Below are 17,238 nucleotides of genomic sequence, written 5' to 3'. Positions count from 1 at the left end.
TTCTCTGTGATCTATCTTTGCCCTTTGAAAACTAATGTATGTATGGATATATGTATTAATAACTCACTTTGTTCCACAAAGGTTATAAGCCAGCATCTCAAAGAATGAACAAAAATGTACTTAGAATTATGTAAATGAGAAAATTGGTTTAAGGGAAAAGTAAGAGTATGAAAAATTAAGATGAATTTAAGATTATCTTGTCCATAAAGTAGTTTTCGTTGGTAGAGATGGTCAGAAACATGCTTTGGTGTTTTCCAGTAATAAATGGCAAGGGGGTAACACGATGGTGATGGCAATGATGATGATGACAGTGATGATGGTAACAAAGAGTCAGTATTGTTAACTGCTTGCTATGTACCAATTACTGTACTAAGTTAACATTTGGTTGGTATTACTCCATTTTATCTTGTCCCAAATTACATGATATAGAGACAGTTATTGTCCTCATCTTTTAGGTCAGGAAACCAAGATTTGACATGAAAAACAAACATTTTCCAAAAGAAATATGGAATTTAATATTGCCCTGTGAGTCACCAAAAAGAAGTCACAAATGCAATGGAGGGACAAATATCCTCAAAAATATCCTTATGATGAATCTAAGTTAGATAGTATTAGAAATCTGTAAAGTTTACATTTATATTCAAGTGAAGTTCATTTAAGATCTTTTGTAAGAACCTGTATGATGTTGTTTCAGGTATGCAGGATTCTAATACTTTGGCTTACCCAAAGATATATTTCAGATTATCTAGAGGCATGAGTAGTTTTAGTCTTAAATAGAATCCACAGTTTCTATTTCAGAGCTTTTATTAAGTATTTAAGCTCTGTGACAAATACTTGGAATTGCAGATGTCTATTCACTTGTTAAATCTAGCTCATCGCTAGAGGTGGGATTGATTCCACTTTCTAAATGTGGTGGAGACTAACACGGACACATAAACAAACATGTCACTGTAAATTTACCCACAGAATATACATGGGCAGAACCAAACATTCCTCATTAAACAATTTTGAAATATTTCCAAGCTCCAAAATAATAAATAATTGAAGTTTAATTAATTTGTATATTCACATGGTTATAGAAATTTTATTGAGATATGCCAGGTATTAGAGGCATTAATGGAAACAAAATAGCTCCAGTTCCTCTCATCACGGAGCATTGCTAATAAGTACTGATAATTAAATGAGCAGTTAAAATAAAGCATGACATAACACACACAGACATGCGCACAGGGAAAACGCCATGTGAACTAAAGGCTGAGAGACTGGAGTGACGTGTCTACAAGTCAAGATTGCCAGAAACCCACCAGAATCTGGGAGAGACGCCTGGGACCGAACCTTCCTAGCACCTTCAGCAGGAACATGGCCTGCTGAAACCTTGATCTCAGACTTCCGGCCTCCAGAATTATGACACAATAAATGTCTGTTGTTTAAGACTCTCTGTGGTACCTTGTTATGGAGGCCATTGGAAACTAATACACATGCTGTCCCACCCCGACCTCAACCAGAAACCTGAGAACCATCCTAAACCACCTCTTCCTCTTCTCTCAACTACCACATCTACTCACCACACCCTGCAGCATTCCTAGCTCCCTCATCTCCTGCCTTTGCTTATAGCCACCCCCTACTTCCAAGTGCATTTGGCTAAGGCCTAGCTCAGCTCAGACCTAGCTCAGCTCATACATATGGATCAGTCGAGATTCAATGTGGAAAGCAAAACCACTGTGCTTATTAAGGAATTTATGGTGGGAATAAGAACTTTCACAATTGTGGGAGGAGCTCAGAAAGTAAAGATATGAAAAGGAGAATTTTAAAATCAGAAAAACATTGATCAGCTCCATTATGGATGAATGAGTTAAAACTTACAAGGAGATCTTGAAGGTGGGCATGTGCAGCTGACACAGTGGAGCCATGAGATGGTTGGTGTAGAAGCCGACGGAAGGTTTTGGGCTACTCATGGCTTATTGGCTCTGTGAGTTCCTAGCACAAGGTCTAGTGGCCCTGTCAGTCAGCAGGGCCAGCTGTCAGGACTGAGTTGTGGGTGCAGTGTGGACAGGAGGGAGTCAGAGGAGAAACCACTTAACCTCTGCAGGTGTCTTAACTTCTAACTAATGATGACCTTTAGGGCATAAGGGCTGCTGCCATGCTTCTACCTCCCAAGTCTCGCTTAACTTCATTTTGGGAAATTCTAACTTGGAGCTGTACAGAGAAGGGGCTTCTGACCAGTGGCTCTCCCAAATTGATAATAAAACAGTATAGTTCGAGCTGTAACAAATGGCTACAAACCTGATAGCTTAAAACAACAGAAGTGTGTTCTCTTACAGATCTGGGGGCCAAAAGTCTGAAACCAGTATTTCTGGGTCAAAATTGAGGTATTAGCAGGGCCATGCTCCCTCTTGAGGCTCTAGGGGACAATCTGTCACTCTTCCATCTTCTGGTGGCCGACAGAATTCCTTGATTTGTGGCTGTATCACACTGCACTGTAATTATCTGTTTGTTTTCCGTCTCTCCTATGAAAATCTGAGCTCTACGAGTATGTAGACTTGTCTGTCTCTGCTCAGACAACTCATTTTGGCCAATAGTAGACATGAAATCAGTGTTTGGGAAACTAATTCTGATCATGGGTGGTATCGGTTGACAGTATACTGCCAGATACATTGGTTAGAAAGTACTTTCTATAATTGTTTCTATTTAGCTATTTTATAAATCAGAGCTTCCCACTTAGGATGATTAAAATATTTCTGTCCTCAACTTTCTGTAGAGCTTGATTTTGGATTGACTTGGACTTGGATTTACCTGTGCAGTCTCATCCATTTACCCTTATATAATAATGATCATTTTTCACATGTGAAATTAGATTAAAGAAGTCGTGAAGCAGTGTTCTAACTAAAACAAACAAACAAACAAACTTGACTCTATCTTTTATCAACCCTTCCTCTTCCCTGAACTCTAATATAGATTGAAATGTAGTATTATGTGGTAAAATGAATACAAGTATACAAGTTTCAGCTCTGCCCTGACTAACTTACTGTGTTGTTCTGGTCAGTAACCTACCTAAGACTTGCTTTTTTCATTACGAAATGAAAATAGCAGTCATACCCACCCTAAGGGATCATTAATGTGGACATACTTTCTACATTCTCATGTCTGATGCAAGCACTAAATGTTTTTGATTTGAGGTCAGGAATACCTGTCTAGCTCATGGGGTCTAATTAACCCCACATAACTGTATTGAAAATTTGCCCTTTGGTTCATTTACTATATTTTTATTTTGGGGGTCCCCAAGATGGAAGCGATGTAGAACCCTATCTTTCACAATTGGGCATCTTTGACACAGACATGTGAGAAGGCTTGATCAGGCCGAATAACCAGCTTGTCAATTCTTGAGGTGGTGGCTCACAGTCCCAAGAAGAGTAGAAGATAGACAGAGAGTCCCGTAGCCATGGAACCAGGGGTCAGTGCACCAGGGATGGCTTCCTCACCAGACTCCTTGCCTTGGGACTATAGCTGGATCTTGCTTCCCTTATGTCCTGCTTTTCCTTTCTGAATCTACAAGCTCTCCTTTATTTCCTTCTCCTTGCCCCCCAAAATTCTTTTTCTGCCTATGTTAGTTAGAGTTGGCTTCTCTTGATTGCCATCAAGAACCCAGCTAGACTAATAACTTAAAAGTTTTAAAAATATCAATTCTGCCCTAAATCAAAACAGTATCCTTTTAATTATTTTGATAATAAATAGTTTTATTTGTATAAGAATGGTATACTGCATTATTTGCGAGACTTTCCAAAGCTTCAGCCACTTTCTACATCTATAAAATAAGGATATTTTCTTTTAGGGTTTACATTTGAACATAGGATGGATTATTCAGCAGATATTTATTGGTTGTTTATTATTTGTCAGGCACAGCCCTATGTGTTTGGGATACACATAAAACATTAAAAAAGATATCTAATGAGTGTTTCATAAAATATAGGTGCTGGATAAAACCAAAAAATATGGAAATAGTATGTGAAATGATTGTCAGAATTAAACTGGATAAATGAGGAATTTAAAGCTCTGATGTGTAGTGGTACAAAAGTATAGTGTGATAGATGCCATATTTCAAATGTAATTTAGAAAGGTAATCAATGCTTAGATATGCTATTAAACACTTATATGTGCTCTTAACTATGATAGATCAAGTGAGTGATTTCCAAAATGACACAGATTCTAGTCTCAGAGGAAATAACACATATGTACATGAAATAAAAATGTTGAGATACTACAGTGCCATATAAATGGAACAAAAATAAAGGTTCTAAGAATGAAGAGAAAAGACACCACTGCCATCCAGCTAGGCTCTCTGGGAAAAGCAACGGAAGAGATACTTGAGCTCAGCCTTTAGTATTGATAGAATTTGAGTCACGGGCACAGTTCACTCCTATTTTTTCTTATTTGAGCCACTAGTAGGATTGTACATCCTGACTCCATTGTGGTTGGGTGGTATCATGTCATCAGTTCCGGTGAATGAGTGGAGAGCAAAAATGGCATATGTCACTCCCAGGTAAAAGCATTTAATTGCTAATTTGAGTTTTGCTGAGCTCTCTTTATCCTCTGGCATGGCAACCAGCAATGTTCGGAATGGCTGCTTCATCCACAGACTCTGCAGTGTGTAAGATGAGGCCATGCTAACTCACTATAGACACCTGACTTGTGCAAAAAGTAAGCCTTTGTTGTTTTAAGCCACTGAGTGTTAGGGGTTGTTTTGTTACTGCAGATAACCCACCTTTTCCTTACCAATTCAGGATTTGTAGGAGAAAAGGCAAAAGAGAAAGCACAGATATGGGAATGTAGACTCTTAAGTAGGTCAACTCCTTGAAAAAACTTAATTTTGAAAAGAAGTAGATTCTAAAAAAGAGACGAGGGAGCCTAGACTACAGAGAATTTTGCATGTGGGAGTAAGAAGCAGGAACTCCTTTCAGGAGCTGATTACTGGTTTTAAGTAGAGGTTAGATGTAAGAAGTTAATTTGATGATTCATCTGAAAGCAGTGGTCCATGGGAATTAGAGAAGGGAGCCCAGTCAGGCTACTGCAGGATGCAGATGGGATGTGAGAAGATAAGAAGTTTTTTTACACTGGTGGCATTACTCTCCTTTTAAAAACAACAACAACAACAACAAAATCTCCAAACAAATTACATGCTAATCTGGGGAGAATATATAGATTCACTTCTAACCATGTGAGCTATTGGCTTAATATTTTAGACTCAAGGAAAAAGCTCTTGGACCTCTGATTTTGCATTCATCATGTTTGAGTAATGGATCTTGTTAGCCCTGTAATAATGTCCTCTGTTTTTTAAAGTGAAGCCTAGTAATAAAATTTTTATTGTAATCCAATGCTAACATGATTCTTCCTAACTAAGAATTATGTTAGGTGGCTATAAGCAACCCCAGAAAATATTCAGGCTAAGAATTTAGAAAGACATAGTTGGCAAAAAATTAAAAAATCCTTATGGATTAATGTTTTAGAGATATTTCCTAAGAATACGCTATTTCTTATTGTCTTGTCTTTTGCTTTTAAATTTAAAACTAGTAGTTTTCAGCTTTTAATTACTTTGAGAGTCACATGGCATCACATTAAAAAATGCAGAATCCTCAGGTCTCAGTGGGATCTGATTCAGCATGATTGAGGGAAGAGGGGAGTTATAGACTAAATGTTTACATTCTCCCAATGCATATGTTGAAATCCTGTCCCCCGCTGTGATGGCAGTCCTAGGAGGTGGGTCTGTGGGAAGTGATTAGGTTGTAAAGATGGAGTCCTCATGAATGGGATTAGTGTCCTCATAAAGGGACCTCAGAGAGTTCTCTCACTCATTCTACCAGGTAGGGACATAGCAAGGAGACAGGCATCTAGGAACCAGAAAGTGTTCCTCACCAGAGGGCGTTCCTCACCAAATCTACCTGCAAAATCTTGATCTTGTACTTCACAGCCTCCAGAACTATGAGAAATAAACTCTTTTTGCTTAAGCTATCTAATATGTAGTATTTTTGTTACCATGGCCCAAAGGGAGTAAGACAAGGGGACAAGGAACATACACGTTAAGAGGTAGCTCAGGTCATGTGTGAAGAGATTCTAAAGACCATATTTGGGGTACTCTGTATTGACTCTGAGCTCCCAGACTCAACCACAAGTTCTGTGAAGGCAGGGCTGTGTTTTAGTTATCTTGATATCCCTGGTATTTATTATAATTCCTAGCACAAATGAATCAATGCTGTATAAGACTTATAGATGCTGCCTTTGCAGTTGTACAGACCTGGATTTACATGCAGACTATTAGACTTATTAGCTCTGAGGCAAGGGCTTTAAACTCTCTAGACCTGGCTTGGTCCTCTGAAAGTTGAAGATAATGATACCTTCCTTCCTCCACAAGGATTATAGAGCTTATCAGAGGTTATATTTCTGTAGAGCTGGACACAGTTACTGGGGCCAGGGATTTGGAGTGAGATCTTGGTACTATTAGGATGGTATTATGGCCAGCACACAAGAACACTACCGCTAGGGTTTCTTACCAAGGGAGAAAAGCCAAACAGGAATCAAAGTTCCTCTTAATTGAGGGCTGAGACTGCATCCAATGCAGTCTGAGAGCAGATGAAAGCTGACTTAGAGAATGTGGTGTAGACCTGGAAGCTGCGGTGATGTGTACTGGCTCCCCAGCAGGATGGAAGGAAGTCCAGGGCGATCTCACCATGGTGCCTTCTTTTGAAAGTTTGGTAGTCCTTCACGTCAGGAAAACATGGCTCCATCATGTTCCATACTCTAACCAATGTTATTATAAATCCCTTCTCCTTCCTTCAGCGAGGGAAGGAGACAAAGAGGTGGAAGAGAAAAAGAGGAAGCAGACCTATTTCCTCTGCTGCCAGGCACATCGGAGGTGCTCCATGAAAGGTATTTGTTTGGGTTATAATTTATTATTATTATTATTACCATAAAACTTTGTGAATGATGAGAATAGTTGACTCTTAATGCTTTCTCTGTGGTAGGCTCTGACCTAAGAACTTTCCATGTGTCTCATTGAATCGTCATGGGAAACCCTTTGAGGTCACTACTATTCTAATCGCCATTTAGACACAGGAAGGTAAAGCTCAGAAAGATTAAATAATTTGTTCAAATAAGTGGTGTCAATGTTTGAATTCTGTCTAATCAGCACATTTTAAGACAATGTTAAAAATGGGTTAATTGTTAAGTCGAAATAGAGGGAAAATATGCATTTCCTTGAATTTGGGGAATTTGCTTCCAACTTAGAGCTTGGGTGTGTGTTTTGGGGCGTGGAAGTCTGCTTTCCCTTTACCTAATGGAAAACTGTCCATGAAACACAAAACAAAGCAACAACAAAAAATGTAGCTAAAGCGCTTAGGTAATTCTGCTATTACTTGTGTTAGTCAAAAATAAGAAATTACAATTCAAGTTTTTCTTCAGCTTAATTATAGGCCTCCGTGCTTCAAACAATACACTTAAGTGCTAATAATAGGGGCCATCCAAAAACAAATTCTCCGGAGAGCTCCCTACTCAGTTGGGTCTATTTAGAACAAGTGATAAGGAAACAACGTTCTGTATGAAGGAGCAGCAGGCCCCAGACGTGTGAATCTTTTTCTTGTTAATGAAGTAAAATGAACATTTTTACTGGTGTAAAACCAAGAGCAGAAATGAAAAGCCATTCTTGTTACTTACCTCGAGGGTGCAAAGGAAATATCCATTCAGCCTGTTAGCTCCTAAGCGATAAGGCACCATCAGGAGACCCTGCCCTGTGCCGTTTTGGCAGAGAGGACCAGAAAGAAATGGTCCTATTTTTAAAGGGCTTTTTTACTTCTGATATGATTTGGGCCCAGTTCCTAAATCATCTTTGAATCACAATAGCAATTCTTTTTTACCCACTTGGCTGGAGTGTTAAAGAATCTTTGGAAAATGTTCAATAAATGTCTTGAGCTCTATGTAATGTGAAAAACATAGTTATTTGTAAAAAGAATATCAAAGAAAACCTTAATATTATTCAATTTTTTTCTATACTGGTAAGCAAATTCATGTATTTCGATGTACAGAAAGATGGAATTACTTCCTAGAATGGAATATCCAGTGGCTGCGACATAGTAGGTATATAAGTATGTGTTGAATGAATTAATGAATAAGAAACGTATGAATAGAAGACCTCATTAAAAACAAATTAGAAAGCTGAAATGCATATGATAAATAACCATTTGTACCTACCAATTTAATTTACTCTTTTGCCACCAGAAGAAAGCCTTGTTTAAAATATGAAGAATATTAAGGCCTGAAATTGAAGAGGGAAGCATGAATGAATCAGTAATATCTGGGTCTCAAGCCCAACTAACAGCCAAACTAGCAAATTCAGTTTCTATTAGATCAGAAAGAATATGCTCAGAGCAGTCGTAGGTAATAGGGAGTCTTGGCCAGAGAGTGAATGTCCTCAGGGATGAGGCTGGGGTCTTCTGGAAGCCTGGGGTGATAGAATGGGGAGAGAGGAGCATATAGCCTTCCCAAATTTTTAAAGTCACCTCTTCAAGGTCAGCTTTGGCTCTGACAGCCTGAATTCAGTGGCATTCCTACCTGCATAGCTAAAGAACTCAGCCTCTTCCTTGATTGCCCTGGTCTACTACCCACACCAGGTCTTTGTACAGCAGACTGTACTGATGGTTTGGGGTTGCAAAGAGGACTTAGAGGACAGACTCCACACAGATATTAATTTAAAAGTTAATGTCAATCATCTCTGTTCTTCTGCCACCAGAAACTTCTTACTGGCCAGTATTTCCCCATACGCCTCCACCATGATGCATATCCATCACTCCCTTTCTCTTTCTGGAAACCTCTATTTCCTTTGTACTTCCCCTAAATTCAGGTTAGCTTCTTCTATAAAGTATCTAAGTCTTTGCCTTATTTGGCACTAGCCCCTCAATGCTAAGCACAGAGTTTCTTCCCTATAAAAACACATACAGATCTAGATATGCCACTAAGTACAATCAGTTCTCCTCCTGAGAAGAATTCTAAAGTCGACTCTTAAAATAAGCCTTTGACATTTTTTCCTCCTCACTAGCACATGAGGACAGTGAAGATCTACCCAGAAGAGGAGTTTGCCTGCTAACAATTGTTAGCCTTGCTAACCATTACTTTTTATTCTTCAAGCTTTAAGATATTGGTTACTCTAACTATCAGGTGAAGCTCAGCTCAATATAAAGTCGTCAACCAATCATGGTATAATTCTAGCTCCAATTACAATGAGTGGGGTGGGGTTTTCCCACACCACCAAGCAATTCTCTGGTACCAGCTGGGCGTCCTACAATTCAACTCAGTTGTGACTTAGGATCTGATGCTCTCTCCAGGTAGATGGTGTCACAACTGAGTTGAATTGTAGGACACCCAGATCCTAAGATCAAGTTCTGAGTGCTGTCACACTAGCTCTCCCCACCCCACTTCAGATGCCAGTTGCAAGTTCACCTAGTCCCCTGGGCTCTAACCAACAGGCTATAGATCGTAGCTTCCCACCACCCCCTCCTTAGCTTTCCTTTATTTGCTGGAACAGCTCACGGAACTCAGAGAAACATTTCACTTATTATTTTACTGGTTTGCTTTAAACAGCTATAACTCAGGAACAGCTAGATGGCAGAGATGTATGGGACAAGGTATGGGGAAAGGACATGGAGCTTCCATGCTGAGTGTGCCTCTCCCCCACATCTTCAACCCCAGAAGCTCTCCAAACCCTGTCATTTTGAATTTTTCTGGAGATTTTATTACCTAGAAGTGACTGATTACATCATTGGCCATTGGAGATTGAATTCAATCTCACTCAGGTCCCTCCCCACTCCCCAGAGGTCTTCAGTGGAGGAAAGTGGGTAGGACTGAAAATTTCAACCCTCTAATCACTTGGTTGGGTCTCCTGGTAACCAGCCCCCAACCTTAAATTACCTGGGGGGGCTTTACAAATTCATCTCATTAGCATATCGAAAGATACCTTTCCCCTATAGTCACTTAGAAAATTCCAAAGTTTTTAGGAGCTCTGTTTCAGGAACTGGAGGAAGATCAAATTTCTTATTATAAATCATATCACATAATGGTGTCTTTTCTCCTGAATATGGGGAATTACCTTTGCATTTTAACGTAAGAACACACAGAGAGACACACCTACCTCTTAGACATTGCTGTTGGGCAGTGGTAACATATCTTTGATACCCGATTTAGGATTTCCCGGAGGTTTCACATTTTCAGCAACACCTGCAGATTTGAACCCAAAGGAATCTGATATATGGTTAAAACCTCCTATCATTAGTTTCATAGGATTCAGGCAATCACTGCTTCCTTCTTTCTCTCCTTCCTTTACAGTACCTGTGAGATCAAGTCTGCCTGTGTGCTAATCTTATTTCTGGCCCGGCAGAGGAACTATGTGTTAAGCCCTTGCTTCAGAAGCTAGTTGGGTATCAAGATAAATTTTGCAATTTACTTTCGGAAAGATAGTAGCATAAGTACAGGTTTACCTACCCTACAGCTATCCTAGGATCTGACAAAAAGTAGGAAAGAAATTTTTAAAGACACAGAAAAAGAGCCTGGTGTGAACTCTACATCTACCTTTAAGAGAATCTGTCCCGTATAATGTAATTTGGACTGAATGCAAGGATGGCAAAAGGCATCAACATGCACCTCTCCTTCTTGAAAAGGATGTACTCCATCCATGTGCTCTGTCGCTGAGTGTCACTATCCATTAGGGAATAAGACCCCTGGAACCACAGCTTCTTTACTGGCGTGCTGTTTTTACTCAGCACGACCCTCTACCAGCAAAAGGATTATGACTGTTTATTTCTGTGGTCTGGACCTGAACCCCAAATATATCCAAGATTTGCCTGTAATCCCATTATGAGGGCCTCACTCACAAACCTCTACTAAACCTCCCAAAGGATTCATCTCCAAATACCATCCCATGGGGGGTGTGGGTAGGGTTTCAGCATATGAACTTGGGAGGAGACATGCAGTCTGTAACATTTTCCTTCTGCTTCGAGGTGAGAAATTCCTTCTCTTTATCACCTTGAGTTGTAAGCACACAAATCAAAATGTATTCCAAAAATATGTACTTAAACTTGACTAGATATGCTTTATCTGAAAACACAACGACCTGTGATCTGTGAAGGATCTGTATATTTCTGCCTGCTTGGTGCTTGATCTCTGTCCTTCACAAGGTCTGCCTCAGTCCCAGCTTCCCTTCTGGAGGCGCAGGGTTCTGAGTCAGGACTCGGCTGCAGGCCCTCGTCTGGACACGTGAACCCTAGACTAAACTTCAATCCCAGGTCATGCCAGAATGCTTTAACAAGGGATGTCCCACTAGAAGGTCAACATTTTGAGGATGCATGAATGATGGAAAGTATTCTAGGATAGACGGGGAGAAAAGCACAAAACTAACTTGCAAAGTGATGAATAGGAAGGATTTAAATGAAAGTCTGGATTAGAACCGGAAAAAAAAAAATGATGCCTCCTAGGAGGCACCTTTTGAAACTCTACAAAGAAATGATTACAGTAAGTTAAGAGGGACTACTGCTATTTAAACTGGGAATTAAACACAGGGAAGCACTAACTCTAAAAATGTTAGTGAAAAATTAACACAGTTTACATCAAGATTTAGTTTCATTTGTATTTAGAGCATATGCCAAGCAATGTAGAACTTCATGAGGGAGAACTTTGATTTTTCAGAACACATCTCTTGGGTGCCTTAGTAAGAGATAGAACACTGGCCTTCCTGGGTCAGGGATTGACACTTTGATAATTCTTAATTTGAAGAAAAAAATGAGCGTGAAGCATGATATGGAGAAATGCTGATCAGGAGGGACGGTTGTGCTGCTGGGATTGATGTCTTCACCCTTCCTCAACCACTTTTCATGGTTCTGAGGCCTAGGAGAGCAAGCTTTCAGAAGGAGAAGGACCACATCCCCAAAATGCCCCGGAAGTACCCCCAGCCTATGGCAGAATTGTTACCAATCCCTACCTATCTTTGGGAACATACGCTAGAGAAAAGGTAGTCATCCAAAACTCAGAAGTGCTTTCTGCATTTGTGTAAAGGTGATGTTGGTATTTTAACTAATCCTACAGAATGTTCGGGAGTGCTTCTCTTCTGTTCCCATATTTTTCCCGTCGTGGGGTGATAGGTGGTGTTCTGTCTTCTGCCAGCTCTTTGGAGAATACTGCATTTCCAGTCTGTTTTTGTTTACCAAAACCTCCCATCTGCCCCAGTGTCGCACTAGATTCTGCCCCTGTCTTCTGGCTTGAACAGAAAATCAAAATACCCTCTTTCCTTCCAAATGTCTTTTGTGGTGCAGGCTGTAAACACAATCAGCACCATCAGGCTCTCAGCATGAGTTGAAAACGTCCAGAACTAATGGCTCTAGCAACTTCCCACTGCCCCAGGAGAGGGTCACTGCATTTTAACTTCTGCATGTCAGCCTCCATGGCTGTTATGGGGGTGCACGATGTGGCAGAAGGAGGTGGATAGCCTTTAAAATTCATCGGAGGTCAATGTATTCCATTATATGCACAGTGCTTCAAATTCAGTTTTAACCTTTGATGAAATTTGCAGTGTTGGGATTTTTTATGCTACAGCAGACACAGGAAATCACAGGTGCAACTCATTTCAGTTTTGACTCACAATCACTGCGAGCCCCTAGAATTTTTTATAGGAAATTCTCTCTTTAACTTGAGTGTAAAGTCTCAGAAATTTGTAGCTTGTCTATCTAATGTACATTAATAGGTAATATTGATTTGTGGAAATTAATTACTAGAAAAACAGCTCTCAGCACTTACCTAGTATTTGGAAAGATTTGAGAGCCCCCTTGTGGCTGTAATAAATCCAAACTGAAAACTGATGAAAAGCTTTTAACTTATTAAATTTTTTTCTCTCTCTTTTTGGTTACATTTGTTTGCCTGCTTTACGGTTTTGAATTGTTTTTAATTTTATATTAACATCAGCATATTTCACGTCATTTCAGTGGAGGACTCAGAGATGGTAGTTGATATCGGTTTTAAAAGGACAGGCTGTTTTTATTTTCTGATTATTAAACTCAGATTCTTATCACCAAGAGAAATAATAAATGCAGAGGGGGCACGTTTAGAGAAATTCCCAAAGTGAGAAAATTGCAGTTGCATTATTCTGTTTCTTAAGGGATGCCTTCCTTATTTTTAATCTACATATCGATTGCACAAAGGGAAAAGCCACCTCTAGCAGCTCCAAGCTACATTTATTTTGAACATCTTAAAGATTATTTTCTCAGATTTACATATAACAGAGGAAAGTAGGAAAATAAGTGTCTTCATTTGAGTGTTTTAAAATCTCTAGGAAATGAATGTTGAAAGCTATTACCTCTCTGATGCTTCAGTCATGCCTGAAGAAAAATATTTGCAACTTAAGGTCACTGTGCTCTACACTTGAATTGATGAAGGGAGCGCCCAAGGCAAAGTTTAGACAGAACGAATTGATTTTTTCATGGAGATTTAAATTATCATACATCTATTTTTCAAAATTTCTGTCATAGCTTTATTAATTAGGTAGAATTACAGCAGTGCTTTGGAGCTCACTGCCGCTGAAAAGATCCCATTGAGTGTCCATGTGGTCAGCTGGGCTTCTGGAAGGAACTCAGGCTGTTACGTGAATAAGTGGATTTTGGAGAGAACTTCATTATGTCTGTGTGTTACTCCCGGCATAATTTGGTTTCTCCTAGATTGCTTTGTGGTCTGACATTGGCATCTAATCACAAATGAATCACTAACCGTGCCTGTTGTTCCTAGCACGGAGGAACATGTATGTCATGTGTGTGAGTGAGCTCAAGAAGAAAAAGAAAGGAAAAATAAAAGAGGAAACCCCTGTTGTTTGGGCCTAGAGAGAACATATGAAAGTTAAAAATGGTGTCTGGTACATTTTCCCTTCAATGCACAGGTATAATTAGCACAAACAGCAGTTACACAGCTTGGTAGAAAGTGAGACAGAAGATTGTGGTGCACTGTTAATGCTGGCCAGGATCAGACACTGAGCAGCAAACACTTTGTTCTTTAGGAGTTGTAGAAAATTGCAAGTTCTTACATCATCTTTCTTGGTCTTTTTAAATATGGAACTTTTGCAGTATGCAAGATCCTTTAGGAATATGTGTAAATGGCTACAAGGGTGTATCAAAAGAATTCATTGTCCATCTTGAATAAGCCCTTATTGGCCCCAAAGTAGATAATTTGAGCATCGATATGGATAATGACTGCAATATATTAAAACATTAATAAGTTTATATTTAATATGTTTAATTTAAATGTTTAGATTCATGAGCTCATAATGATATAAAAACCAACAATAAACAAAAAGCCCCTCTGGAGGATTCTAGGAAAGCAACCTATTATTTTGAAAACCAGTATAGAGAACATGAGTCCAGCATCCATCTACCTTTCCTATGTGGACTCTACCTTGGAATAACAAATAGTCAATAAGGAAAAGTTCCTCTGGATAGAAGTATGGCAGCTATAAATGAAAAAGGAATGACCAAATGAGAATATCACCCTTTTTCAATCCTCTAGTGAATGATCATCATTGGCTACTGACATCACAAAAAGAGACACCACCGGACTCTATGTGCCTCCAGACTGGAATCCATGACACTGCCAATAAAGGAACAAGTGTTTATTATCTAAGAATGTTTTTTTTTACCCACGACTTCAAATATTACCCAAAGGTGTATCCATATCCTGGCATTTCTGGCTAGTTCTTTGGAGACCTCCTCCTTTTCAGTGGGTTTCAAAGAGAAAAATCAGCTAATACATAAATCGATGAAACGTTCAAACTTAGAATAATATGCTAATGTCATGTTTTCTTTCTAACTCGTAACTACGTTAGGGCAAAATAAGATAGTGTGGGCCATCAAAAGATGACTGCATGGTCAGCTCCTTGGGTCAGACTTTGTCTTCTGTACCATTAAATCCCAAAAATCTAGCATAGCGTGTGGCATCAAATACATAATGAGAACATGTTTTCAATAAACAAATAAACAAGTATAGTAGCTGAAGAAGAAAAAAATCCCCAGATCCGCTGGTCTTTAGTCGTTTGAACCTGGGAACATCCTGTTATGTCTCTGAGCATCGCTTTGCTTCTGTGTAAAATTCTGCCTCTGATACAGTCTTGTAGTAAAAATAAAGTGAAATAATGGATGAGGAAAGTGTTTTGAAAACTGTAAGTATGTTACATAAATAGAAAAGCACTATCAGCTGGTTTTTTATTATTAACACAGCTTGTTTAATATTTAAAATTTCACTGTACTTGGGTAGTTTCTGAGGCTCCGACATTCATGGAGGAAGGGAAGCTGTTGAAGTGGGGGGCGTGCACTTCTGTTGAGGACCTGCTGTGCATCAGTTGCTGCTGGACCCTTTACAGTTGCTATTTTATTCATTAATTCCCACAACCCAATAGAGTAAGCGTTTATACCCTGGCTATTTAGGGGAGGACACTAAGGTTGACAGAGGTCACATAAACTAACCAAGTCACATGAAACGGGAGGTGGGACTAAAATTGAAAATCAGATCTTTCTAACTTCAAACCTGTTTTCCTTCTACTGCACATTAAGTGAAGTTTCCAACATGTTCGAAATCATGCGCTTATGCTCCTTCCGAATGAGTAGAGCTTGTCTTCTATTTTCCTTGAATCTTCTCTTTCTAAATAAAGGCATTGGAACAGCCAGCTTCAGGATCCAGCAACCTCCTTTGAACACACTTCTGAGTCTTCGTAATATTGTGTTCAAAAAACAGATGTATTTTAAAACCAGAAAGAGAATTATGACATTGCATGAGCTTTACCTTTATCTGAGTTCTCTTACATCACTATTTCTAACCATCCTTTGTTGTCCTGAGATTACTACAGCTTTTGGCTTCTGGATTCCTTGGGAGTGTGAAAAATGAATGGAACTGCAATAATTCCCCTTTGTCTCTCATCCCCTTTCTCAAGTGTCAGTTTGCTGGGCAGTTTTGTGAGTGTGCTGAGCTCAGGGAAATTGTTTCTAGCACTCCTTCTACGTTGTATATATCTAGGGGATCCTCTGGACCCATATACTCCCAAGGTTGAGAGAAGCCAGATGCCCTGTATCCCCCAGACCCTGTAAAGTGCTGCCTCACTCTCAGCTCCTGCTGCCTACCCACAGGTAAACACAAATCTCTTATCCCGTGGTATTCATTTTGCTTTTAGAAATTTGAGTTTAAGGAACCCTGGGCCACTGCAGCATTACATCACAGAGTGTGTCTCTAAGGCAGTCTCATGCTTACAAGGTGATGAAAGAGACTGTCAGAACTCTCATCACTTTGTGAAATTGCAGACATCATCTCAACGTGTCCATGACTCAAAGGGTTATTTTGATGACTAAATCGGTCAACGCAATACAGCACTTAGAACTGTATATGGACGTAGTATGTACTATTGCTGTCAGTTTTTGTTTCACAGGGAACTTTCTATATTTTAAGTTAGCTTGTTCCTTAATCATTGCCTGGGGGATGACCTTCAGGGTGCTCTCTGAGAGCTAGAAAGGGATGAAATCAAGTGGGGAATCTCTCAGGTATTTTGTTAAATATGCTAAAAGGATTGCCCAGTGCTGATAGCAGACAGAATCTTAGGAAGATCCTAACATAAAATAATCTTTTATGGAAGAAAATGACAAAATCTGGACAGGGATTTTTTTTTTTTCCAGTTCTTATGATGTTTTAGGAAACTCTACATCAAAGCTGCCAGGTATAAACCTAAATATCAGAATATGTGCCTTGTCCTTAAATATCCTGATTTACTTCTTTTCTTTTCCAAGTTGGCTAGCACAATTGCAGTGGAGACACCTCGTTGCTTCTTACTCTGTGTAATTCTCACATTCCCTAAAAGCAGCGCCTGAGAAATTAGCTAAAGAGAGAGCACGGCTGAACACAAATGGCCTGATAACACAATCTGAGTGTACTATCTGGTGTTCTGCCTTGCCCGGCTGGGATTAGAGCTGCGAGTGAGACTGAATTGGGCCTTATCTCACTCTGGGGTGAATCCAGGCTTCGGCTGGTTGCCCACATGCATAAACCACAGTTTTGCAGAGCAGAGCGCCTTGCGAAGTCCTCATGCCCAAATCCCACCGAGGCCGCGCAAAGCAGGGCGCCTCTGAACCAAATAATCACGGAAGTCTCTGAATAATGCATGAGAGCAGGGCCCTCCTTGGCACATTTGAA

The 17,238-nt window shown here is 39.6% G+C and overlaps 1 protein-coding gene across 2 annotated transcripts in view; it reads left to right on the top strand.

Annotated features, from left to right (window-relative positions):
- The window catches only part of HS6ST3 (heparan sulfate 6-O-sulfotransferase 3), a 568,249-nt gene that overhangs the window by 534,964 nt on the left and 16,047 nt on the right, over positions 1-17,238 (top strand). Inside the window, exon 2 of one of the 2 annotated variants that reach the window (XM_036228869.1) lies at positions 6,829-6,918. The exons of the other annotated variant lie outside the window; for it this stretch is intronic. Within the exon in view, the coding sequence (XP_036084762.1) occupies positions 6,829-6,918 (90 nt within the window). The remainder of the gene's footprint in view (positions 1-6,828; positions 6,919-17,238) is intronic. 2 annotated transcript variants of the gene reach the window in all.

This window comes from Rousettus aegyptiacus, unplaced genomic scaffold, assembly GCF_014176215.1.
Source record: "Rousettus aegyptiacus isolate mRouAeg1 unplaced genomic scaffold, mRouAeg1.p scaffold_m13_p_11, whole genome shotgun sequence".
In the NCBI taxonomy this organism is placed as follows: Eukaryota; Metazoa; Chordata; class Mammalia; order Chiroptera; family Pteropodidae; genus Rousettus; species Rousettus aegyptiacus.
Note: the sequence above shows the minus strand (reverse complement) of the source record. Positions and strands in the feature narration are given on the sequence as shown.